The sequence below is a fragment of the Capricornis sumatraensis genome, chromosome 14 (genome assembly GCF_032405125.1).
Source record: "Capricornis sumatraensis isolate serow.1 chromosome 14, serow.2, whole genome shotgun sequence".
NCBI classification, from domain to species: Eukaryota; Metazoa; Chordata; class Mammalia; order Artiodactyla; family Bovidae; genus Capricornis; species Capricornis sumatraensis.
The window spans coordinates 79,341,527-79,369,228 of record NC_091082.1 but is presented as its reverse complement, the minus strand read 5'-3'; the positions used below and the strand labels follow the sequence as shown (position 1 = coordinate 79,369,228).

Sequence of the window (27,702 nt, the reverse complement as noted above, 5' to 3'; positions counted from 1 at the left end):
ACAAGTATCTCTGTTTTAGCTTTCTCTAGTCTCAGAGGATGAGTACCACCACCTCTTGGTGAAGACCAATCCAGCCATCTTGTCCTTGTTGCTCCATCTCCAAAGTCTTGCTCCATCAGTTAGTCCCTCTCTGCTTTTGTTTCTTCTGTGCCTGTCTCATTAATGGTTTCTTCCCCTACAATACGTATGAAATGCTTAAGAAATCTACTTCTCCAAAACATCACCTTCGTCTCAGATACATAAGATGACTATTAATATTTTACAGATTCCTATTTAGAATAATATTGGGCTTCCCTTGTGGGTCAGCTGGTAAAGAATCTGCCTGCAATGTGGGAGACCTGGGTTTGATTCCTGGGTTGGGAAGATCCTCTGGAGAAGGGAAAGGCTACCCACTCCAGTATTCTGGCCTGGAGAATTCCATGGACTATACAGTCCATGGGGTCACAGAGTCAGACAGGATTGAGTGACTTTCACTTCACTTCTGTTTAGAGGATTCTAGGTCTTCCTTGGGTAATGCCGGTCTGTGAAATGCTTGTTACTGATCAGAGATTGAGATAAGGAACTTTCATCATAGTGTAAAGCAACTATTGGGTTGGCCAAAACGTTCAGGTTCTTTCACAAGATCTTGCAGAAAAACCTGAATGAACTTTTTTGGCCAACCCAATACCTTAATAAGCATGCAGTTTCATTCAGCTGACTTCTTTTATTTTTTAAGTAAGACTTTCTCAATGAAAGAAACAGTGTGTTCGTGTACATTCTAGCACCTTACCTCACTATGGTTATGATCTGGTAATGAACAGTGTGTGGACTGGCACCAGTCAGGAGACTAGTTTGTTTGTGGACTACACATCAAGTAACATGGATTGGAGTGACAGTAATGCAAATCTCTCCACACATCCATACCAATATGTTACCCCAGTCAAGTGAGGCTGGAGAGAGAACTGTCAGAATTAGCTCAGTTTGGTGCTCAGATTATGCTTCTAAGACATAGGTCACGTATGTTCGAATCAGTATCTGTCTAGAGCAGTGGCCCCCACGTTTTTGGCACCAATGACCAATGACCAATGATCAATTCCTTGGGTAATGCTGGTCTGTGAAATGCTTGTTACTTATCAGAGATTGAGATAAGGAACTTTCATCACAGTGTAAAGCAACTATTGGGTTGCACCAATGACCAATTTTGGCACCAGTGACCAATTTTCTGGAAGACAGTTTTTCCACAGACCTTGGGGGGGGGCGGGGGAAAGGCAGGGATGGTTTAGGGATGATTCAATTGCATTACATTTATTGTGCACTATACTTCTATTATTAAATCAGCTCCACATCAGAGAATCAGGCATTAGATCCTGGAGGTTGAGGATCCTTGGTCTGGTCTAGAACAATAATTATCAAACTACAGATCTTGACCCAAACTTCTTGGTAAGAATTGTTTTGTGGAACTTTTTAAATTTTTAAAACTGAGACATAGTTTCTTACAAAGTTGTGTTAGTTTCTGCTGTACACTGAAGTGAATCAGCTTTATGATACGTACATCCCCTCACCGCCCCATCCCATCTCACCCGTCTAGGTCAACACAGAGCACCAAGATCAGCTCTCTGCACTATACAATAGCTTCCCACTAGCTGGTTCACACATGGTAGCATATATATGTCAAACCTAATCTCCCAGTACACTTGATCTTAGCCAAAAGGCCAAGAAGCGAAAAGTAGGAGGTCAAGAAATATATGGAGTAACAGGCAAATTTGGCCTTGGAGTACAAAACGAAGCAGGACAAAGGCTAACAGAGTTTTGCCAAGAGAACACACTGGTCATAGCAAACACCCTCTTCCAACAACACAAGAGAAGACTCTACACATGGACATCACCAGGTGGTCATTACTGAAATCAGATTGATTATATTCTGGAGAAGAAGCTCTCTACAGTTAGCAAAAACAAGACCAGGAGCTGACTGTGGCTCATATCATAAACTCCTCATTGCAAAATTCGGACTTAAATTGAAGAAAGTAGGGAAAACCAATAGACCATTCAGGTATGACCTAAATCAAATCCCTTATAATTATACAGTGGAAGTGAAAAATAGATTCCAGGTATTAGAACTGATAGAGTGCCTGAAAACCTAGGGATGGAGGTTTGTGAAATTGTACAGGAGACAGGGATCAAGCCCATCCCCAAGAAAAAGAAATGCAAAAAGGCAAAATAGTTGTCTAAGGAGGCCTTACAAATAGCTGAGAAGAGAGGCTAAAGGCAAAGTAGAAAAGAAAAGATATACCCATTTGAATGCAGAGTTCCAAAGAACAGCAAGAAGAGATAAGAAAGCCTTCCTCAGTGATCAATGCAAAGAAATAGAGAAAACAACAGAATGGGAAAGACTAGAGATCTCTTCAAGAAAAGCAGAGATACAGAGAGAACATTTCAGGCAAAGATGGGCACAATAAAGGACAGAAATGGTACAGACCTAACAGAAGCAGAAGATATTAAGAAAGGCGGCAAGAATACACAGAAGAACTATATAAAAAAGATCTTCATGACCCAGATAACCACGACGGTGTGATCACTCACCTAAAGCCAGACATCCTGGAATGCAAAATCAAGTGAACCTTAGGAAGTATCACTACAAAGCTAGTGGAGGTGATGGAATTCCAGCTGAGCTATTTAAAATCCTAAATGATGCTGCTGTTAAAGTGCTGCATTCAGTATGCCAGCAAATTTGGAAAACTCCGCAGTGGCCACAGGACTGGAAAAGGTTAGTTTTCATTCCAATCCCAAAGATGGGCAATGCCTCAAAGAATGTTCAAACTACCGCACTACTGCACTCATCTCACATGGTAGCAAAGTAATGCTCAAAACTCTTCAAGCAAGGCTTTAACAGTACATGAACTGTGAACTTCCAGATGTTCAAGCTGGATTTAGAAAAGGCAAAGGAACCAGAGATCAAATTGCCAACATCCGCTGGATCACTGAAAAAGCAAACGAATTCCAGAAAAACATCTACTTCTGCTTACTGATTATAGCTTTCGACTATACAGATCACAATAAACTGTGGAAAATTCTCAAAGAGATGGAAATACCAGACCACCTGACCTGCCTCTTGAGAAATCTGTATGCAGGTCAAGAAGCAACATTTAGAACTGGACATGAAAGAACAGACTGGCTCCAAATTGGGAAAGGAATATGTCAAGACTGTATATTGTCACCCTGCTAATTTAACCTCTATGCAGAGTACATCATGTGAAATGCTGGGCTGGATGAAGCACAAGCTGGAATCAAGATTGCCGGGAGAAATATCAATAACTTCAGATATGCAGATGACACCACGCTTATGGCAGAAAGTGAAGAGGAACTAAAGAGCCTCTTGATGAAAGTGAAAAAGGAGAGTGAAAAATCTGGCTTAAACTCAACATTCGAAAAACTAAGATCATGGCATCTGGTCCCATCACTTCATGGGAAATAGATGGGGAAACAATGGAAACAGTGAGAGACTTTTATTTTCTTGGGCTCCAAAATCACTGCAGATGGTGACTGCAGCCATGAAATCAAAAAACGCTTGCTCCTTAGAAGAAAAGCTATGACCAATCTAGACAGCATATTAAAAAGCAGACTTTGCCAGGTTTGCCTAGTCAAAGTTCTGGTTTTTCCAGTAGTCATTTATGGATGTTGAGAGTTAAAACCATCAAGAAAGCTAAGCACTGAAGAATTGAGGCTTTGTAATTGTGTTGTTGGAGAAGACTCTTGAGAGTTCCTTGGACTGCAAGATCAAAGACTTTTGAGAGTTCCTTGGACTGCAAGATTTCCTAAAGGAAATCAGTCCTGAATATTCATTGGAAGGACTGATGATGAAGTTTTACTTTGGCCATCTGATGCGAATAACTGATTCACTGGAAAAAACCCTGATGCAGGGAAAGAGTGAAGGCAGGAAATGGGGACAGAGGATGACTCGATAGACAAAGTTTGAGCAAGCTCGGCGAGTTGGTGATGGACAAGGGAGCCTGGAGCGCTGCAGTCCATGAGGTTGCAGACATGACTGGGTGACAGAACTGAATCTCCCAGTTTATTCAACCCCTTCTTTTCCCCCTACCACTCATGTCCACATCCACTCTGTGTTTCTATTCATATCATGCAAATAGCTTCATCTACATTATTCTTCTAGATTATACATATGTGCATGTTATATTTGCATATTTCTGATAACTATTCAAAACTGTTAATTTCCCTTATCTCTGTGAGTATACTTTTCTTTGACTTGGGACTTGCCATTGAGTTGCTCTAGCCAATGGAATGTTACATGTGACATGACCAAAGGTTTGAAGAATTTTTGTGCAACTGGGCTTACTATTTTGTACCTCTGCCATTTTCCTAAGAAAAATATGTTCAGGCAGGTCCACAAGTATCAATAATAGGAGAGACACATGGGGCACAGTCACCCAAGCTAGATCCCCCCAGCCAGGATCAGTCTGTAATAGCTAACCACCAACCAACTCACAGACCCACGGGCAAGCCCTGCCAAGACCAGCCATCACACCCTGCTGAGTCCAGCATAGATCAGCTGACCCTAACCAACACACAAAAATCGAGTGAGAGAAATGCTTGCTTTTATATGTTCCTAAGATGTTCTCATGTGAAGAGTTGACTCATTGGAAAAGACTGATGCTGGGAGGGATTGAGGGCAGGAGAAGGGTATGACAGAGGATGAGATGGCTGGATGGCATCACTGACTTGATGGATGTGAGTCTGAGTGAACTCCGGGAGTTGGTGATGGACAGGGAGGCCTGGAGTGCTGCAATTCATGGGGTCGCAAAACTGAGTGACTGAACTGAACTGAAGATGTTCTGGCTGTTTTATTATAAAGAAACAGCTGACTGATACACATTTATGTCTGTATTGGGTTAACAATATAATATATATTGCAGTGGGTCACAAAAGGTGTGAAAGCCACTGGTCGAGAAAAGCACCATGTTTCTCTTGTATTACTTGTTATTTAATGAACTTAAAGGAAATTCCTGTCTGGGAGTGGCTGCTTGCAGTAATAAAAAATGAAGGCAAACAGAAAATAGAGCTGAGAGATGAGAAATGAAGTGTGTGTGGTGGGTGTGGGGAGAGACAGAGACTTAATAGCAATAAGCCTTTATTTTATATTGAGGTTTCAATATAAAATTGGCTGTTTCCTGTTGCTTTTTCTTTTGAGCAACTTTTCTCAAGTTCTAATCAATACAATGTGTGTGTTACTCGCTCAGTGGTCTCTTTGTGACCTCATGGACTGTAGCCCACCAGGCTCCTCTGTCAATGGAATTCTCCAGGCAGATACTGGAGTGGGTTGCCATCCCCTTCCCCAGGGGATCTTCCCAACCCAAGGATCCAACCCAGGTCTTCTGTATTCCAGGTAGATTTTTTACTGTCTGAACCATTTGTTAATACTATGAAGCCCTGGTTTTCACACTGGCATATATCCATTCTGTTTACAATCCATTTCTTTGTAGTATTCTTAGTTTAAATCACACATAAAATTAAATACTGGAAACAAAGACGGTTGTTTCTTCACAATTTAATTCAACCTAGAGTACCTTCCTATCCAAGCATCTGCCTCCAGTGTGGGAGACCCGGTTTCGATCCCTGGGTAGGAAGATCCCCTGGAGAAGGAAATGGTAATCCACTCCAGTATTCTTGCCTGGAGAATCCCATGGATGGAGATGCCTAGTAGGTTACAGTCGACGGGGTTGCAAAGAGTTGGACACGACTGAGCGACTTCACCTTACCTTACCTTCCTATCCTACCCATTATCATTACATCTCAATCTATAAAATGGTAAAGGCTTCACAGAGGCTTCAAATATTTTATAATTAGAACACTTTAGTTTCAAAATGTAATTCATGGCCAAGAAGTAATGAGAATAATTTCTAATAACTGCCTCAGCTCCCATTATTATGAATTTTATACTTAACATGTTTCCAGTACTCCACATTCAGGTGGCTACCTACCAGATGAGGGTTACGTGAGTAAGAACTATGGGGTGAGTCACCCACAGTCAGGGACAGTAGAGGAGGTGAAGAAAGGCCTCTTGAAAACCAACAGAAATATCCCCAGCATTTGGAGTTGCTATAACCAGCAAGTGTTATAGAAGCTACAGTAACAAGAGTGAAGGTTATCACCCTAAGAATAGTGAAGTAAGAAGACAATCTGCCTTCTTTCTTCTTCTTTCTCCCTGGACTCACTTCAAAGGTCTGGGGAAGGAGGAGGGGAGAGTCCCATACCTACTGCAAACCCCACAAATTCAGCCTACACTAAATAGAATCAAATTACTCTACAACAGAAAGAAATGGAGTTAGATCAAGATGTATCAATAGGGGGAAAAAACATGCACGCAGAAGGGAGACTTTTTGACAACTACCTTTTAGAAATCGGGTTTACATCCTAATAAATTGAAATTCTTTGGGGAACCTGTTTATTTTTACTGTTATTTCTGGGAGTATTTCTATCCAAATAAGGGACTATTGTATAGATTCCAGTTGCCATCTCCTTGGTCAGTTCTGGAGAAGCTCTTTGATTTTATTTCTAATCTCTATATTTAATAATAATATCTGAATATTTACTATGTGCCAATGACTGCGTTTCTGTCAATGTCTAAATACCAAGTTTACAGATTATTCTATACATTATATTTAGATTACTATCTCCAATCTCCAAAAATTTATTTTAGAAGCCCCTAATCTCATGAGCAGCATGTTTCTGAAACATTTTCAAGTTACTTTCTAAAATTATTTCCACAAATCAGTCTAGTGTTAGTTTGTATCCATTTCAGACGTTGACACTTCTAATCTTACCCCCAGATCCACAGATTACCTCACAACTTGGATCCTAGTGTTCCCTATAGACTGATTTTAATGTGTTCTTTCAAACACCTTTTTTAAATAAGAAAAATTGATTTGTGAATTCTCTTTTGTAATTTGTGAAACCAAGAGAAAGTGAATGGCTTAGTAAAGGATACTCTGTATCAGGGAAATGTGTCAGCCGATGAGTCGGCCCTACTCTTCGTGATTCCTTGGACTGCAGCTCACCAGGCTCTTCTGTCCATGGGATTTTCCAGGCAAGGATACTGGAGTGGGTTGCCATTTCCTTCTCCAGAGGATCTTCCTGACCCAGGGATAGAACCCAGGTCTCCTGCACTGCAGGCAGATTCTTTTCTGAGTTACAGGGGACAGAGTTAAAATGTAAACTTTAAATTGTCTAGTATTTCCCTTATTTAAATTTAGCCAAACAAATCATTAAAAAATGTTTGTATGATTTAGACATTTGGCAAAACTGTTTAAATCACCTACTTTTAAAGACTATATACACATTTAAATGTAATTCTCCTAGACAGATAACAATCTATTTTTAAAGACATGGAAATTTCATAGTCTCCTTCCGTAAACAATTCCACAACTAAAATATTCTTCTAGAAAATGCTCGTTACAGCTAACTACAAAATTCATTCATTAAACAAACATGCACTGTGCACAGGTATTGTACCCAATGCTGAGAATATAAATTAAGACATTGTCACTGCTCTTAAAGAGAAATTCCACTTAACAAAGGTACAAATGTCCACAGTCAAGTCATATATGTTAGGTAAGAAAGTGAGAACTCAAAAAGCTCTCAAAAGGTTCAGGTAAACTAAGTCAGGTGAAATTAAATGGCAATAGAATCAAATTCATTTACTGATGGGGGGTGGGGAGGAAAGGGGAAAAAAGGAAAATAAAAAATCTACATGAGTCTAAGTAGGGAGACCAGGCTAAACAATAACAAATGTAAAAGCCATGAGAATGCAGCTGATTCAATTTAGTAATCATGTTCCCAAGAAAGCTAATTTTAGGATGGATTCATAAAAATAAGGTGTAAAGAAAAGGGGTCCAAATATTTCCAATTGACTTTGCAGCAAGTAGCCCTCAGTGTCGCAGGTGTCTTAAGTACAGACTAGAGCATGTTAACAGGACAACGGAAAAGGTGAAGGATCTGAAAACAGTATCAGAATGATGATGTTTACCCTAAAAGAAAAGACAAAGCAGGACATGAGTTTTTTAAATATTTAAAGGACCTGTGTGACAGAAATTGCTAGCTACCCTTTCAACACTAACTTTTTCCTTCATCCTTATCTATAGAGCCCTGATTTTTAGCAGAGCACTTTGATGGCCCCCAGCCTCCTTGAGGTTAGTGGCCATGTAACTAAATTCTGACTATTGATAAGTCAACAAAAGTGGTATGTGGCACGTTCAGAAAATCTCCTTCAAGAGAAGGGGTATGCCCTTCTGCCTTTCTTCCTGTCCTGCTGTGAGGAGTGTCATCCTGATGACTGGCCACCCAGCAGCTACTTTGGATCACAAGGGCAAAAGCGACAAACTAGGAACAGAGCTGTAGGAAAGGAGCCTGGGTGCCTGACAACTTCATGGCAGTTGTCACTTCAGCCCAGGACTTTCTACTTCTGGATATTTTTACATGAGAAGAAATAAATTTTCATTTTGTTTAAGACACTGTTATTTGGGGTTTCTCTTACATGTAGTTGAACTTTAGGTACAAAAAAAGGATATTTTCTAAGACTCCGACATCTTAAAAAAATGAAATGATCCCCTTTGTGATGCAGTTACCAATCTCTGTACCTGTTTAAATGGAGGCTGTAAGACAAACATCAGAAGTGGTAAACATTCCAGGGGGTAAAGAAAAAGTGGGTTACCAGACCTCTAAAATTCCTGTCAGCTCTTAAGATTATGATTTCCCCCCAACTTCTCACTTGGGGATGAGCAGTCTCTAAAAAACAAAAACACACACCTCCTTTTTTCTGTTGAAAACATATCTGGACTATGCCCACTAGACTCAGCTCAACACTGAGTAGCACAGTGGTGGGCAGTCTTCGGCTATGCTGCCTGACTCTTATCTTGGAGTTAAATTTATTCCAAGACAGGCACCTCTAAAGTAAAAATAAAGAAGTGTGAAGTGTAGTTGCTCAGTCACGACTCTTTGTGACCCCATGGACCACAGCCTGCCAGGCTCCTCTGTCCATGGGATTTTCCAGGCAAGAATACTGGAGTGGGTTGCCATTTCCTTTTCCAAAAAATAAAGAACCAAAGAGCAAATCAATAAACTCTTCAGCAGAACTGTTGTCATAAAGACAATCATGAGCCTGGAAATGAATAAACCAGGATCCCTGTGGAGATCCTTCCTGTGAGCCTAGCATAGTTGGTTAATCAAGATGTAGCCCACGACCACCACCCTGCTTAATTTTTTTTCCTTTTATGCAATGAAGGTAACACCCTTATCCCCTTTCCATCTTTCCTCTTCCATTCTGTTCTCCATCTTCTAACAGCTATAACTTTACTTCATTTCCCTTGTTACACTGTCTTCAAATTACTGTTCTGTAATTATAATCACCTGTGCTTTGTCTATTAAGTGATTTTTTAAACATTTATTTCCTTGAAACAGTAATACACACACATGGCAGGAGTCCAATTTTGAACAGAACACACAAGAGATAAACGCTCCCTTTCATCTCAGAGTCTGACACCCCCATCTCTTGAGATAAACAGTTTTCAAGCATTCTTGAGAAATAAGCTGAACATGAATGTTGTTAAGTTGGCTAAGTTGGGTCCAACTGGACTGTAGCCCGCCAGGCTCCTCTGTCCATGGGATTTCCCAGCCAATAACACGAGTGGGTTGCCATTTTCTTCTCCAGGGGATCTTCCCAACCCAGGGATTGAACCCACGTCTCCTATGTTACGCATTGCAGGTGGATTCTTTATTGCTGGGCCCTAGGAAAGCAAACATGTAAAGGCAGTATATATATATATATATATATTCATTCTTAAGTATTTTCTAGAAACACTATCATCTTTTACATTTAGGTCCACAAGCTATTTTGTTGTTCAGTTGCTAAGTTGTGTCCGACTCTTTGCAACCCCATGGACTGCAGCACACCAGGCTTCCTGTGCTTCACCCTTTCCTAGAGTTTGCTCAAACCCATGTTCACTGAGTTGGTGATGCCATCCAACCATCTTGTCTTGTTACCCCTTCTTCTGCCCTCCACCTTTCCCAGCATCAGGGTCTTTTCCAATGAGTTGGCTCTTTGTATCAGGTGGCCAAAGTATTGGAGCTTTAGCATCAGTCCTTCCAATGAATATTCAGAGTTGAGTAGGCATCAAGTATATTCAAATGACCCAGCATCATTTATTCAAACATCCATTTTTTTTTTCTCATCACTACAGCATCACCTTTGCAAAATTAAAATGTTCACATAATCTTCTGTTGGGAATCCTATTCAGTTCCATTGGTCTACTTTCTAATATCTGATAGTGCAAATCCCCCAACTTCATTCTTGTTCCAGATTGTCTTGGCTGTCTTTGATCTTTATATAATTTCCATATACATTTAAGGCTCAGCTTGTCAATTCACTCACGCATACCATCTGCTGGATTCTAGTAGGGATTAGCCTAAATCTATATAGATCATTTGGGGAGAACTGACACCTTTACAAAATTAAATCTTCTGATCCATGAGGACAGTATCTGTCCAGCTACTAATACTTGGGTCTTCTCTAATTACTATCAACAACACAATTTTCAGTACAGACTTCTTATATCTCTTTCATTAAAATTTATTCCTAGGTGCAGTGGGCTGGATGGTGCCCCAAAGACATTAGGGCCTAATCCTTGGAAACTGTAAGATGTTTATTTGGAAAAAACATCTTTGTAGCTATGATTAAGGATCTTGAGACAAGGAGATAATTCTGTATTATTCAGGCAGGCCATACATGCTAGCAGTCTCTATATAACAGCGTGCCTGCATGCTAAATCACTTCAGTCATGTCTGACTCTTTGCGGTCCTACAGACTGTAGCCCGCCAGGGTCCTCTGTCCATGGAATTCTCCAGGTAAGATTACTGAACTGGGTTGTCATCCCCTTCTCCAGGGGATCTTCCCAACCCAGTGATCTAACCCACATCTCTTTTTGTCTTCTCACTTGCAGGTGGGCTCTTTCCCACTAGCACCACCTAGGAAGCCCCCTATATAACAGACAAGAGGAAAATTCTAGACACACAGAGAGGGCAACGTGAAGATGGACACAGAGGTTAGAGTGACTGTGGCTTCAAGCCTAAGAATGCCAGCAGACAACAGAAACTGGAAAAGGCAAGAAACAGATTCTCCCCTCAAGCCGCTTGAGGGAGCTCAGCCTACTGACACCTCAATTTCAGACTTTTCGTTTCTAGAACTGTGAGAGGATGGATGCATTTTAAGCTACCATGCTTGTGGTAATTTGTCACAGCTGCCACTGGAAACTAACATACTAGTTATTCAATATTTTTTGTGCATTCATGTATGGTAAAACATAAAAAAATTTAATTTCCTAATTGTTTAGCGGTGGTATATAAAATTAACCTTTATATACTGACGGTATAAACTTGCTAAATTCATTAATACTAACAGTTTATAAATTTTATATAGACTATCGTGCTTTTTTCCAAACAACAGGTTTATGTATTTCTTTCTAATCCTTATATTACCTTGCTTTTTTACAGTCACTGGGATGCCAGTACAACAGTGAATTATATATCTTTTCACATCTTGAATTTTTAACTATGAAAATGTAATGTCTGTTCCAAGGTTAAAATATAATGTACATATTAAAAAATTTTAACATAGTAAAAAAAAGCAGTCAAACAAAATAATCAATAGCCTTCTAGTTAACAAATCCAAAGGCCTTTTCTTAAACCCCTCTCCTGACTCTGCATCCTTCAACATTGTTTATGATCCCTTCTTAATGCTTATTTCTTCCTTGCCCAGATTCTTTTTTTCTGCCTCTAACCCCTTTTATAGACATTCCTCAAATTTTCTTAGGCCTTTTCTGTCTATACTGTCTTTGTTAACTGTTGGGATATCATTTTAAGGCCTATGACTATTCTTCAGAACTCTTCTCTTCAGGGGCAAAACAGAAACTTGTTTTTCCTTCTTTTAAATGCCATACTCAAACACCCATTTTTCTCCCTAGAGAAATGCAGTATTCCATGCTGCACTCAAGGAAATTGTGAAATCTTCCCACTTTAAGGGTTTTAATAAACAGAAGTGAGTTACAGAAGTTCCCAAATCTTCACAATATTTTAGTCCTTCATCTACAGACAGAAACTCCTTTCTGAAGAAAAGTGGCTGAAAGGTATTGGAATGCTGGGGTGTTAGAAAGCTGGCTGGCCAAGCAGCTTCAGAATGATATTTATCTTTGTGAATTCACTCAGTTTAGGGTCTGGCCTTCGTGTTACAGGACCAGACATGCTGAATCATGAGCATTAGAACTTGTGTATGAAAACCAAAATAACAGTGTGCTAATTCACAATGAAAAAATATAACTGTCAAGGGAAATGAACGGCTATTCGTTTCATTTGGCCAAAATGTTCTCTCCCTGCAGAAAAAATTATATGGGAATTAAAATAACATTTACAACTGTGTTTAAGAAAGGAAACAGAATAAAAGGTTTAGTTGTAAGCTTCAAATATTTAATGGAATCATATCAGGTTTTGATAAGGAAGATGAAACTACCTCTACTACCAGAACCAGACAGGTTTTTGTACCTGCTCAGGAGACTTTCCCCTTTAGACTGGGGACCCTGACAAATATTTACCTCCCAGGCTTTTTCTTGGCTCAATTCCTGATTTACACGTTCCTTCTTTAGGGATGTTATTTCTTCCAATGAAGACTTCTTCTGGCCAGAGAGGCTTCTTTCCGTTTTGATCCATTCTGCATTGATCTATAATAGAAATCTTCCAGGACAATTTTAAGTGTTTGACATAATACCTTACTGTGGACCCCAAACACCGATCTGCATACATCTCCGTACTAAATGTTCACAAGAAATCCTCATTTCTATTTACTGCTGAGCCAAAAAAAACCCCAATTTTTTAAAATGAAGAAAATCTTAAGTAGCCCCCCAAGGCCAGGCAGCCTGGCACACAGCAGACGTCCTCAAATCTGGTGAACGAAAAATGCAGTTCCTATTCCTCGTGCCTAACGCAATTCAGGAAAGCATTACAGAGCAAATCGCCTGCCAGGCTGGAAACCCCGCTAGACTGCAGCTCTGGGCTCACCTCCGCTCGGGGCCTCCGCCCTCTCCAGAGCTCGGCTCCAAGCCTCGACCACAGGTCAGCGCGCCGAGAAAGCGCCAACTGGGCGAACATCCCGTCCCAGTTTTTATTTCACCACGGACAACGCCCACTCCCCTAAGTAATGAAACAGAAAAAACGAACAAAAGAAAGGAAAAGGTGAGACAAGGCCGACTGAGGAAAAGGTTTTTAGAAACAAAACACTGTTTGGTGATATACAGCTGCAGTGCTCGGTACTGGAAACTCATCTCGGCAGCCTCAGCCTCTCCAGGAAATCAGGCCCCAGTTCTGAGGTGCAGACCACACAAACTGCCGCGTGCAGAGGGTTAGGACCGGGCCCCCAGCTTCGGCCGCCTAGGCCTCGGATCCCCAAGGCTGCCCGGCTCCTCCGCCCGACTCCACCGCGAGCAAGCGCGCTTCTCCACCTCGACGCCGGCGGGGAAGCCCTGAAATCCGGCGCCCGACCCTCCGCGGCATCTCAAAAGGGCCGCGCTCCCGCGACGGCCCCCTCAGAAAAGATTAAAGGGGCGGGGGCCGCTCCCGGGACGCTGAGGCCTCGGGGAAGCGACAGGCCTCGGGGAGGCGACGACCCTTCCGCAGGCAGACCGCGTTCCTTCCGCCCTGAGAGGGCAAAAGAGTCCCGAGGCCTCGCGCGCGCGCCTCCGCCCGCGCTCCGCAGCGCCCCCTAGGAAGGAAGCCCGCGAGGCGGCCGCGCCTCTGCGGCGATTTTATTAGCGCTCGGTTGGGGTTGCCCGGCCGGTCGGCGAGCGGGGCTTCCCCGCCCCTCCCCCTCCTCTCCAGCGCATCCCCCCTCCGCCCTCCCCCGCCCGGCGGCCGGAACCTCCCTGCGGGGCGGAGTGATACCGGCGGCGGCGTAGAGCGCGGCGCGGCCGAGAGGGGCGGCGGACGGAGGAGGAGGGGAGAGAGGCGGGGCCGGGGCGGGTTGTTGTGAGGCGACTGCGCTACTGCCGGACCGGGGCGGTTATGGCGGCTCCATATTAACACTCTCCTCCTCCTCCTCCGCCGGCGCCGCCGTCTCCTCCTCCTCTCCTCTCCCGCCCGCGCTCGGAAGTCATCTCCCCCTTCCCCCTGACGCCTACCTCTTCCCCCCTCACCTTTCCCCCTCCCCTCTTCTACCATGCCCGGCATGATGGAGAAAGGGCCCGAGTTACTGGGGAAGAACCGATCGGCCAACGGCAGCGCCAAGAGCCCGGCGGGCGGCGGCGGCGGCGGCGGCGGCGCCTCGTCCACGAACGGCGGGCTGCACTTCTCGGAGCCCGAGAGCGGCTGCAGCAGCGACGACGAGCACGGTGGTAGCCTCGAACTCCTCCCAGCCGGCCCGCCTGCCCCCCCCGCCCTGTCCCTCTCTCCTCCCCTCCCCCAGCCCCCTCCCCTCCCCTCGCCGAGCTCCCGCCCGCCCTCCCCCTCGGAGCCCGGGCGCTGCGGTAGCCTCGAACTCCCGGTGCAGTGCAGCAGCCCCCCCCCCCGCACCCCCGAGACCCCCGTCCCTCCGCCCTCCACCAATCCTCCGCCCTCGCCCGCACCCCCCCGCCCCACCGCACCTCCAGCTCCCCGCCCCCATCCGCTGCCATCTCCCGGAGTGCCCGGAGTTAATATCTTCCCATCCACCCGCCGCTTCTTTTCCTCCCCTCCTGCAATTTTCATATTTTATTAAGTATCTCTTCCTTTCTTTTTTTTCTTTGCTTTTTCTTTTTTTCCCCCTCCCCGTCTTTCTCTCTTCTTTTTTTTCCCTTCTTGACATTGCTTTGCAGATGTTGGGATGAGAGTCGGAGCAGAATATCAAGCTCGGATCCCCGAATTTGATCCAGGTAAATCTGTTTGCTTAAGCAAAATCCTGTCTTCTTCTCTCCGCTCCCCCCCCCCCACCCATCTCCTTTTCTGGGACTGGTTTAGGGTGGAAAGGGGTAGAGGGCGGGCGGGCGGGGTTGGGGTCCGGGTGTGCCGTTGGGAGGAGATGCGGGGCTGGGATGGGCAGGCATCTCTGGCGGGAGGCTGTCTTGTCACGCTTGGCAGGGCTGTGACACAGGGCGTGTGGGGAGATGCGTGCCTTGCAAGGTTAACATGGTTCCCCTGGAGGCCACTTGCCCGCTGGTGGCATTCACCTTTCCACTCGCCTTGATCCGGGAGTGAGCGGAGGGAGACGGCCCTCGGTGGAATCGGGGGGTCGGAGGCCAGGGATGGAGCGGCTGCGGGCCCCAGAGCTGGAGGAGCGGGTGTGCGGGCTGTGTGTGGAAGAACCCTGCAGATGTCAGTGGCCACCCGACCCAGCCCCCGGGAGCCCGGGGCCGCGCTCCGCCCTGGCGGCGATCCCCGGGCGGCTGTCACCGGCCGAAGCCGAGGGCGAGCCCTGCCTGACCCGCGGGCGCGCACACGGAATTTGCTTTCTTTTTTTTTTTTTCCTTTCTTTTTTGGCTAGGTGGTGTAGCTTTGGTGGCGACCGCTTTGCAGAGTAGGAGCCGCGGAGCGAAAGGGATTGGGGGAAGAGGGTGGGGAGAAGCCAGAGGCACACCTCGCTCCAGAGCCAGCCCCGGGGAAGTGAGACCGCAGGACAAGTGACCGCAGCTGCCAAGGAGACATTTTCTCCCCGAGCAGCCAGGTTCCAGCGTCCTCTGCCAGCCCGGCTTGCGGGCTCCGTGTCTACTTTTCTCCAAACAGGCTCCCTGGCGGTCACGGGATCTCAGCCTGGTCGGGGATTGGGCGAGAGTTCCGCATATGGAGGCGCCCTTGTTGGAGCCTCTCGGAGTGGAGCGTGTCTCCTCCTCCCCACCCCACCCCAGACCCTCTTCAGTTCAGGCTTTGGGCAGGCTTGGAAGGGTTTTGTTCCCCCCACCCCCTACCCCTTGCACTTGGTCAGTTCCTTGCCCATTGCCCACTTACAGTACTGTCGTGTCTGTGTCGAACTCTTTAATTCTGTATTAGATATTAATGGGGCTTACTTGTATTTTCTTAGGGAAGATAGCATGTTTCTTTGCTTATAGTTTATCTGAGGGTATTTTAATTATTCTGCCCATTGCTGCGATGCAGCGTGATATTTACCAACCGTTTAAAGATGTTTAGGGTTTAGGCAGCTCTTTTAATTCTAAAGGAAAGGGTAAAATAATAAGAGGGTAAAATAGGATTGTCAGTGCAGGCTATTTTTCAGTAGGTAAAGACAATGATACAGGAGTGCTTACTAGGTCAGAGTTGCCTTCTAAATAACATGACTTCATAAATTTTATTCAGAAGCTCTCAGTGTGTGTGCTGGAGGGCTTCAAATAATTTTGAACGTTGTGAAACAAATTTTCTTTATTTATGTAGCTAGTAGGTGAATAGCACTTCCACATGACTGCTGCCTCGGGTTTTAGCTTGACATTTGGAAGCCTACTCTGGCTTAAGACAGACTGAATTAATCACTCAGGTCTTATTTTTGTGCCCTGAGCAAGTCACTGGCCCTCCCTAAGCCTCAGTTTCCCCAGCTGTAAAATGGAAATAAAAACAGGGAATTCTTGCTAAGGTTATATGAGTGGGCAAATGGCAGTACTCTTTGGAGGTTAAATTATCATTATTATCATTCCTCATAATCATGAGGAATGATTCTGCATATCTTTATATCTTTCTGATTTGGGGCTTTCCTTGGCTTACCGCTTTTTTAGAAATTGATAAACTTATTACCCAGTTAGAACTCAGCAGCATAATAAACATGGCTTTTTGTCCCATTAGGTAGGTTTATATTTCATAAACAACAAATGGACACAAGTTGATGAGGGGTCTTGTGTTAAAGAGCTGGACTTCATGCTGAAACAGATGTGTGCAGGCCATGACCTAATCCCTGTAGCAATTTTGGGAACAGATTTCAAGCAAAGGAATACTAGAGCCGATTTTAAAGTTAGAAAAATAGCTCATTTAAAGTGCAGAGTACTTTTTATGTGGTTTCACATGGCCACTATTTGTATTACCCAATATCCTTGATCATCATATTTTTGCATATTTTGCCTAAGTGGAATATTTGAGGGAAAAATCACAAATATTGTAATTTTTAAAGTTACATTTTCATTGAGTTTACTCAGACTATCACTGATGCTTTTTGTTAGAATAAGGATAGATATCGTTTTCTTTAAATTCATCTGTAGACATGCCTCAGAGATAGTTGTGAGTTTGATTCTAGACTACTGCAATAAAGCAAATGTCACAATAAAGTATGTTACATGAATTTTTTGTTTTCCCAGTGAGTATAGAAGTGTACAATGACATTAGGTCCAGAAATGCAATGTACATACCTTAATTAAGAAATGCTTTATTGCTAAAGTATGCTAGCCATCATCTGAGCTTCCAGGGAGTTGTAGTGTTTTTTTTATGCAGTAATAGCATCCAAGATCACAGATCATCATGACAGTATAATAATAATGAAAAAGTTTGAAATATTGTAAGAATTACCAAAATGTGACACAGATAAGAAATGAGCAAATCCTATTGGAAAATGGTGCTGATAAACTTGATTGACACATGCTTGCTGTAAACCTTCAATTTGTTAAAAAAAAAATTCACAATATCTGTGAAGCACAATAAAATGAGGTATGCTTGTATTCATTTTCTCCTCAATAATCTGCAGAATATTGAACCCAAGGGTACAACTAAAACCAGTTATCTAAACTTAGATGGGCTTTTCTGTAGTTATAGGCAAATTTTGTCAAGCAAATGTAGACTGTCATTATTAAACACTTTTTACAAGGAAATTTTGAGTCTCTGTGCTGTTCAACATAGTACACTGCTTTATCTTATTCAAAGTGTTGTGCTGTTATGTAAAGTTTTTACTCCATATCAATTCAATACCGTTGGGTCATAACTTCAACATATTTCTTTGGAAGAGAAGAAAAAAGAAAAGATGTTTATTAATTGATGATAGAAGTTGAGAAATGGTCAGCTCTTCTCCTTTTCTCTTTTACATACTATTGTCTTTAGTCTTGTAAACCACTCAATCTGTCTTCATGATTTTTCACCCATAGCCATCCAAGTCATTTGGAAGAAAAATTTCTTCAGTATCAAGATTAGTATGATCAGAATATAGGAAAATTAAAAGGATTTTTTTCATGGAAGATATTTTTACTGGAGGAGATGATAGTGATGATGATAGGAATTAAGCACAAAATTACTAAAATGAGTGTTTTAGAAAACATGAGTGAACTGAGACTTAAATTGGAATTAATGTTGTTAGGTTAGAAACAGTTTATGTTAACGGACCATTGCTAACTGCCTTTATAAAAATTTACTAAGCAGATATTTGACTCTCTTTTTTGTGACTCTCTTCCTTTTGGTTCATTGCTAGGCTGGCCCAACTTTTCTGTAGTGCCTTCTGACTACACTTATGTCATGAGGAGCAGTTATGTGTGGTGATTAAGAGTCTTAGCTCTTATCATGCCTTTTAGCCACTATGGCATTGTGACCTTGGATGAACTGAATGTGTCCAGGCCTTAGCTTTCTTATTTGTAAAAGGGAGATAATATTAATTATATGATAAGATTAAGTAAAAATTAGTGTGTATCACCAACTTGATGGACATGAATTTGAGTGGGATTTGGTGATGGACAGGTAAGCCTGGTGTGCTGCAGTCCATGGGGTCGCAGAGTCGGATACAACTGAGCTGAACTGAATGTGTATAAGGCAGTGGCCTTCAAAATATTTTGTTGCTTACTCATAAAAGAAATTTGAAAAACAGATTCACATATTTTTAAGTTGATATCTGTTATTTGTCATTGAGTTTATTAGTTGAAAGATATAATTTGCAGTGTACTGAAAATGTTAACACTTTGAAATAGAGTTGTTATAAACTTATTTTAAACATCCAATTAAATGTAAATACTTGATAATGTGGTAGTATGTTTTATAAAATGTATAAATTTTTGTAATTTCCAAGCATGTTCCTCACAGAATTTTATAAAACATTTTTGTTCTTGAAAGTGTTTTATTGATCACCTGTCCAGTTTCTGTACTATCATAATATGTACTCTTGTGAACATGAGGTTCTAAATGTTTAATTCTTCTGTCTGGAGTTATTGCAAGTAATGCATAATTAATTAAGATTGTAATAGTCATGGTACCTTGAGTAAAGGAGAGCTTTACTGATATTTGTTTGGCATCATAGTGGTTTTTAAATTTTAGGCAATGTACTCTTGTAAGATTTGGGTTGTGTGAGAGACCTGCCTGTTTTTCTTTTCCTTTTTTGAGTGAGGGAAGGAAATTTGTGAAGAAGGTCAGAAGTAGCTTAAGTGTGTAACTTAGATTGCAGGTGACTTCTCAGGCAGATTGTCTTGGAAAAGAAAACAGGGAAGTTGATGTTCTGAAAATTGATTGTTCAGAAAACTTGATTGTGTACCCCCTGGAAAGTTGTTGTTTACCTCAGTTTGAAATCGATGAATTAAGTATATATAGTTCAGAGCCTAGTTTATAAATAGAATTTAAAAAATTTGGAGTATCTTACTGATCTCCATATTTAAGTTCTTTATGTGGAATATTTGTTTCATGGTTTCTGTCAAAATCCTTAGTTTGACTGTGTTAAAGGAAATCTGAAAAGAAATGGATTTATGTTTTTGTACTTTCTTTGAAACATGCTATTGGTATAGAAATCCTAATCAGAATGTTTTTTGTTGTTGGTTTTCCCCAAATTGGTCTCATACATGTACTTCACCAACTGTAGTTAAGGGGCTCTGAAAGATTTCGGGAGGATTGAACTTCTTTGGTTATTCAGTCACTCATTTGTGGCAACCCCATGGACTGCAGCACTCCAGGCTTCCCTGTCCATCACCAACTCCCGGGGCTTACTCAGAATCATGTCCATAGAGTCGGTGGTGCCATCCAACCATCTCATCCTCTGTCGTTCCCTTCTCCTGCCTTCAGTCTTTCCCAGCATCAGGGTCTTTTCCAATGAGTCAGTTATTCGCATCATGTGGCCAAAGTATTGGAATTTCAGCTTCAGTGTCAGTCTTTCCAGTGAATATTCAGGACTGATTTCCTTTAGGATGGACTGGTTGGATCTCCTTGCAGTACAAGGGACTTTCAAGAGTCTTCTCCCAACACCACAGTTCAGAAGCATCAATTCTTCTGTACTCAGCTTTCTTTATAATCCAACTCTCACATCCATCCATGACTACTGGAAAAACCATAGCTTTGACTAGATGGACCTTTGTTGGCCCTTGAGGTATAATCATAAACATTTTTACAGATAAAAGCAAAATAAACATTTGGTTTATGTCCTTTAAATATTTTGGTTTACTTCAACTTTTATGATGAAAGGGTAAAGCTTTACTGAATGCAAGTCATCCTGAGAGGTAAATTGTTTTTAATCATGCAAGTTACTTTCTGTTACTCTTTATAGGAGAGGAATCCGGCTGAGTTGTCAATAAAACAAAATAAGTCATTTTAGCTATTCAGTCTCATTTTCAAAGGGTTGGTAAGAGAGGTCATCAGCTGTTTGAGTTAGAGCCCCATGAGATTTTATTCATTTATATTTTTGATTGATAAGAAGCCTTTCCAGTGTAGACTAAGAATGGAACTTAAAGAACTATCTTCAGTAAGATATAGTAGTAATGACACTAAGTCTTAGGTAGTGCTTACCATATGCCAAGTCCTTTACACATGAATTCACTTCATTTTTTAACTACTCTGAAGAAGGTGCTCTCATTATCCCTGTTGTTAAAGATAGGTTAAACTGAGTCACAGAAAGTTAAGTAAATTTGCTCAAGGTGTCAAAGCTAGGAAGTGGCAGAGCTGAGATTCACACCTGGAGTTTGGCTCTGTAGTGATTACTCTGTTAACCATTGTGCTAAAATATCTCTGGTTTCCTATAGACATCAGTCATCTTTTGCTCCTACTTGGACACATACATGATTGCAAATGGTGGCATCCAGTTCAAGAGCTAGGGCAAAAACATTGTGAAATGCCTAAGTAACCGTTCTCTGCCACCATATGTGATTGCCACACACACAGGCGCACACACACACTGCCACCAGACGTGATTGTTACACACGCACACACCATAAACCCACATTAGAAGAGCTATTAGTCCCCACAGTTGGATGCCAGTTTCTTTCAGAGGATCCAGATCTTAATTATAGTGATAAGAATTTATGAGGAAACTTAACCGTTCTTCATGAACAAGAGTACAAAAAATAGTTTATATCAGTTTAAGAAGAGATTTAATGAAAATATTTTAATTCAAGCTTTTTGTAATACAAGGATCGGATGCAAGGAGATATGTCTAAATATTAAGCATGTATACTGGTTAGACTCAAGACTTAATGGAAACCTTTCTTTGTTGAATTCCATGTTCTATTAAGTGGTATTTAAATTAGCATCACAATCCATTGTGAAAAAGAATCAGTCTCATATTAAAGAATTGAAGTTTAGGATACTCTCTAGAAATAGCAGTTAAGTGTTAGTTGCTCAGTCGTGTCCAACTCTTTGGGATCCCATGGACTGTAGTCTGCCAGGCTCCTTTGTCCATGAATTCTCTAGGCAAGAATACTGAAATAGGTTTTTATTCCCTTCTCCAGGGGATCTTCCCAACCCAGGGATCAAACCCTGGTCTCCTGCATAGCAGGCAGATTCTTTACCCACTAAGCCACCAGGGAGGCCCAAAAATCGCAGTAAGGTTTTATTAAATAAAGACTTCTGACCAACTTAGATAAGTTGTCTATTTCTACTGAGTGGTTTAACTATTCTGCTTTTGTGTTTTTGTTTTATGAGGTTAAAAATTAAATATATATCTTAATATTGGAGTTTTAAAAAGATAGCTTAAAATTTACAGTGAATATAAATTTTAGATAATATCCTTTAAACTTGATTTCCTTAAATTCTCAATTCCTGTTTTCATCCTTTCATTAAAGATACTTATGACAAAATGCAGTAGGTTTTCTTTTAGATTTAAATTGTAATTATGATTTTTTTTAATACTTTCAGAGTATTCTCTCATTTCTTTTTTCTCCATCCCTAATTTTTCTTTATAGTAAACATACATAACAATTTTTAGCTTAAATAAGGAACCACTGAATGATACTGCTTGATAGGTGAAGTCTCTAGTTGGGAATATAGTAATAGTTACATTTACCCTTGGAAATGAATGGTTTTTATTCTGAATTTATTATTTATAACTTCATAAGTGATTAGTTTAACTTCAGATTTCTATTAATGTTTTCTGTGAGTAATTTTGAAATTCTAGTCATTAATTACTGGTGGCTATAAAGCTCATACTCTTTAATTAACTTGAAGGCACCAAAGAATTAGGAAGAAGCCAGAAAAAGACTACCAAGAATTTAAAGACAGAACCTACTGGCATGGACTTGGCTCGGGGATAACTGTGTTAGGCCTTTTGTTCATTCTGTCTCTTCTTAATTTATGTGCAGTTTCAACAGTGTTTGATTTTCCTGACTCTTTAGATTACAACAAATTATAAACAGCAGTAGTATGCTTCTGGGTTAGGTAGAGGTAGACTCTCAGATTACATTAAGAAGAAATAGCATTATTAACTGTACATGTTTTGACTTTGTTTTTCCCTTACACAGAGTACAAATGTTTGTAAATATAAGAACTAATTAACTCTAAAAAGGAGTAATTGGCAGACTCCTAGCAAGGGAGTAAGATTAAATAAAAACCATAAAAAGCAGATACAAGTGCTTAAAAATTATAATGATCTCGGCCCATTTAGATATGGGGCAAAACAATTATCACCTGAGGTATGTGCTTTTAAGTCGAGAGTTTTTAATAACTCCTAAGCAAGATATGGGCTTCTCTGGAGTTTTTAATAATTCCTAAGTAACATAGGCTTCTCTGGTGGCTCAGCGGTAAAGAATCCTGCGAATGGAGGAGATGTGCTTTCGATCCCTGGGTCAGGAAGGTCTCCTGGAGAAGGGAATGGCAACCCACTCCAGTATTCTTGCCTGGAGAATCCCATGGACAGAGGAGCCTGGTGGGCTACAGTCCACGGGGTCACGAAAGAGTTGGACATGACGTAGCAATTAAGCAACAAGTAACATATAAAAGGTTAAATCAAATTTATTACCTGTCGAGAAATAGGGATATAAAATGTATTTTATAATAATGTCTTTTAATTTAAAGAGGGTAAGCTTCAGTGTTTCTGAAATTTTGTTCATATCCACAAATGATATATTTACTATATTTAGTATAAATCTGTTTTTATTCTTTGTTTCTTGGTCATCTTTTGCAGGTACTGTACTAAAATAGAAATAAAGCTTATTTTGCTTATACTTATTTTGAATGTGAATAAAGTTTATCATATTCAAAATAATTTTTTCCCCAGGTGCTACAAAGTACACAGATAAAGACAATGGAGGAATGCTTGTGTGGTCTCCATATCACAGTATCCCAGATGCCAAATGTAAGTTTTCTGAAACTGGATGTCTCTGTAAGTAGGGAATCAATCAACCAATTCAGAATGCAACTTATATTTGTTTTTGGATCTCTTAGATCTCATAAGAAATAGTTTGCCTTTGTTTTATTTTGTTTTTTTTTGATGGAGCTTGCTATATTAGAATGTTTTTCCTTTTGAAAGATAGTGGGTTGATCATTGCAATTTGTGTCAGGCCCAGGAAGACTGAAAAAACCTAGGATCTGATGGCATTGCTGCTTAAATCCTGAAGCAGGGGAGGGAGTTACAATGTAGACATCTGCACAGGCTATTCCTCAGTATATGAAGCTGTAAAGAAATGCCTTCAAACTTCCAAGAGCCCACTATCATTACCATTTTAAAGAGGAAAGGGGAAAGAACTGACTTCAGCAGCCATCAATCAGGCCATCTTTGTGCTCTCCATTTCTGGACGGAGACCTTCTGGATCATTGACCATGCACTTCTTGAATCATGGTGTGGCTTTAGACTTCAGTGTGATGTAGCGGACCTGATCCTTTGCGGCACATCAGATATAGGAAACGTGCAGGTAACAAAACTAAGATCCCCACCCCTCCACTCAGTTATCATTTGATTTATTAAAACAAAAACCACTGAACAGCTATTTTAGCAGCTGTAAAATAAGTTTGTCTTTTTAAAATATTTATCAGATCTCAAAAGATGTCCCATGCTGGTTTATTTAGTCCCATGAAAGTTAACGAGGTCCTATATATCATGTGCACAGTATGTCTTTCATACTTGTTAATGCAGTAAGAGAACTAAAAATTGAAAACTGAGTGTTATTTTGCATACCTGATAATTCTTCCTATTTACAAGCTTCAGAATACCAGCAAAAAGTCTAGCTGGTAATCTAGGAATTAATGCCTTTGAGGTATTCTTAACTGAAAACACAAAATTACACATTTTGTGTACTGAGGAACCTGAAAGAGATTGTCAGGTTTTTTCACTTTAGTCTCCTTATAGGCAGATGCTTTCATTCATAAACTGAGCATCAGTGTCATTGGCTTTTGCCTTTTTAGTACTGTTTCATATAATGATGTATTTCTTAGCAAAGTGGAAAACAAGATTCAGAAGTCCTGGCAGTGGTGTGTCCACCTGGAATATCCCAGTGAAGGTCTAGGGCAGTGGTTTTCATCCTTGGCTGTGCTTTGGACTTGCTTAGGGGAACTTTAAAAAAAAACTCCTATTGATGTCTGGTCTCTACCTCAAACTAATTAAATCAAAGTTTAGGGGGTGGAGCCAGGGCTTGCTATTTTAGAGCTCTTCTTCTGATCCTAATGCATAGCCAAGGTTGGGAACCATGGTTGATTGGCTTTATTTAGCCTTCATTTATATAGGACTACAAGACATTTTTGTTAATCAGCATGTATGTAGACCTGTCATGTTTAAATGCTATGAGTTCTAAATAGAAAATAGTGTTTGGATTTTCTCCAAAGCTTGCAATCTTAGGGAGATACAGTAACATCTATAAAAATCAGTTGTTAATACAACAGCATTATTGTTATAATAGCATATTTATATATTAAACTGTACTATTAATAACAGCAAACTCTTAGAAAGTACTTAAAATAGGCCAAATGCTGCTTCAAGCACTTAACATATATTAGCTCATTTAATCCTAGGAGGAATAGTACTGAAAATAGTACTATTTTTATCACTATTTATAGTGAAGAAACTAAGATACAAAAAGGTCAAGTTAATTGCTTAAAGTCCAAAAACAAGTGATAGGGCTGGGAATCAAGTCTTGGTAGATGAGCTAGCTGTTCTCGGATCAGAATTCTTAACCACTGCTTCTCAAAAATGTGCTTAAAGAATTTATATATTTATATTGTATAGGATTAAGAAAGACTTTGCATAGAAATGAGTCCTAAATGTGAAAAACAGATTTCTCAGCAATAAGGCCTTGAAATAGCCTGTATATATATGTCCTCATAGAAGCTGTGCTTATTTAAACAACTGTTTGCTTGATTATAATAATTGAGGATGAAAGAAAATGGAATATATAGGTACCTTTTGTATAGCTAGCAGGAGGAGCTGAAGAAAATTTTAGGCATACTAAAGCATGTTTAAATTGTTACTATACTGGCAAAACTATAAACCATCCTTTATACAGTAATCAAATATGGGAAGGTAAAAGCTTTGGGAAAACTCTAAACATGAGATGAGGTCTTAAATAGCTAAGTCTCGCTAAATAAATATTCCAATAGAAGCTACCTAATATTTTATACTATAATTAGGCTCTGTTGGCTGACCACAGATTGGTCTTTTTATAATACAAAAATAATTAGTCATGTCAGTGAATTTAATAAGTATATGCTGTATGGTCATGGAGATAAGGCATACTAAGTAAAATTTTAAACCAAGTGAGCTTCTGATCCTGTATGTAGACGTGAAGGTCTTTTTTATAATGTTTTATGGAAAATGACTTTGGCTTTTTTTTAATCCCTAGAGTATAATTGTTTTTAAATTTTGCTTGTTTAAAAAAGCAAAGTCAACCTGCACAGATGAAGTAAATGAGAATAATTAATTGTATAACACTGTTTCGTTACAGTGGATGAATATATTGCAATTGCAAAGGAGAAACATGGCTACAATGTGGAACAGGTATGTAGAGAAACATTTTAATATTAAGGTTTGCCTCAGTGATTATCAAATCCAAAGAACATCTCATGATAGTTTCTGCCTTAAGAAAGTGCTTAAGTTCAACCAACTTGATGAAAGTGAAAATGTTAGTTGTTCAGTTGTGTCCGACTCTTTGCGACCGCTTGGACTGTAGCCCATGTGGCTTCTTTGTGGGATTCTATTCTATTCTATTCTATTCTATTCTATTCAACCCAGGAGTGGGTTGCTATTTTCTTCTCCAGGGGATCTTCCCAACCCAGGGATCGATCGCAGGTCTCCTGAATTGCGGGCAGTTTCTTTACTGTTTGAGCTACCTGGGAGGTTGTAGCAAAGTCTGACCTTTCATCATTAAAGATTTTGCTTTTATAAACATTATTTATCTCAAGGGCTTGAACATTTGTCTCTCAGTACCTCTGGGTGGTTTTTTTTTTTTTTTTTCTGAGTTCTGAAAAATCTGAAAGCCTTAAGGATTACTCGCAAATACTTACCAAAAGGGAAGATTTTTTTAAGTAGAAATAATTCTCTGACTTTTTAACCTAAAAGACCTAGAAACTAAACTTTTTATTTAAAGAAATATTTTAAGGTTTTTAAATTTTGAAGGAAATAATTCACAAAGGGCTTTAAAAAAAAAAAGATAACTTTAAGAGGAGATATATGTGGTATGGGACTGCCCAGGAGGTGCAGTGGTAAAGAATCCACCTGCCAGTGCAAGAGACAAAGGTTTGATCCCTGGGTCAGGAAGATCCCCTAGAGGAGGAAATGGCAACCCACTCCAGTATTCTTGCCTGGAAAATTCCATGGACAGAGGAGGCTGACAGGCTGTAGTCCTTGGCGTCGCAAACAGGACTGACCAACTGAGCATGCGCACATGCACATGTGATATACGGTCCATTCTCCCCAGTGAGATGGGGATGTAGAGCGTGGCAGGTGGAAGTGAAATAGGCGTTCTACATTTCATTTCAACTAAGTATAAGATCAACCTCTGTCAGAATTAATAGTGAAAAAGTGAACTTTCTGTTACCTGGATTATTAAGAGCTAATTTTATAGTTAGTAACATGGTTAAATTATAGAAAATCATTTTGGTTAGATTGAGATGTTAATCTAAATATAGTTAAGTTTTCTGAGGGTTTTGAAGACTTTGCTTATGTATTTTCTTTTTAAGACGACTTTCTTTTCACTATTTGATAAGGTTAATTCTTTGAAATATGACTGTATATGTGTCCATTTTCATGTTCATTTTCAAGGAGCACTACCAGAGTACCAAAGTATTACCAAAGTGAGAAATTAATGCTGTTTAAAAAGTTACTATTTCTCCTCTTAAAAAATAAACCTTTATCCCCTAAATGATACTCAGTCAGTTCAGTCGCTCAGTCGTGTCTGACTCTTTGTGGCCTCCCTGTCCATCACCAACTCCCGGAGTCCACCCAAAGCCATGTCCATTGAGTCGGTGATGCCATCCAACCATCTCATCCCCTGTCCTCCCCTTCTCCTGCCCTCAATCTTTCCCAGCATCAGGGTCTTTTCCAGTGAATCAGCTCTTCACATCAGGTGGCCAAAG

The 27,702-nt window shown here is 40.7% G+C and overlaps 1 protein-coding gene and 1 long non-coding RNA gene across 4 annotated transcripts in view; one reads left to right on the top strand and one right to left on the bottom strand.

The window, feature by feature from the left end:
* Positions 1–9,467: 9,467 nt before the first annotated feature.
* On the bottom strand, positions 9,468–13,785 carry LOC138090141 (uncharacterized). Its single transcript, XR_011145865.1, has 3 exons — positions 13,093–13,785; positions 12,630–12,768; positions 9,468–9,773 (listed from the first exon to the last, which is right to left on the bottom strand). It is a non-coding gene; the product is annotated as an uncharacterized lncRNA (long non-coding RNA).
* Positions 13,786–14,245: 460 nt separating this feature from the next.
* RCOR3 (REST corepressor 3) overlaps positions 14,246–27,702 on the top strand; it is a 52,580-nt gene continuing 39,123 nt past the window's right edge. For 2 of the 3 annotated variants that reach the window (XM_068985605.1, XM_068985607.1), the window contains exons 1-4: positions 14,246–14,417; positions 14,880–14,936; positions 23,417–23,494; positions 26,073–26,125. In XM_068985605.1, the coding sequence (XP_068841706.1) occupies positions 14,246–14,417; positions 14,880–14,936; positions 23,417–23,494; positions 26,073–26,125 (360 nt within the window). Of the gene's footprint in view, positions 14,421–14,879; positions 14,937–23,416; positions 23,495–26,072; positions 26,126–27,702 lie in introns of all 3 variants that reach the window. The other variant, XM_068985606.1, reaches the window with a different exon arrangement.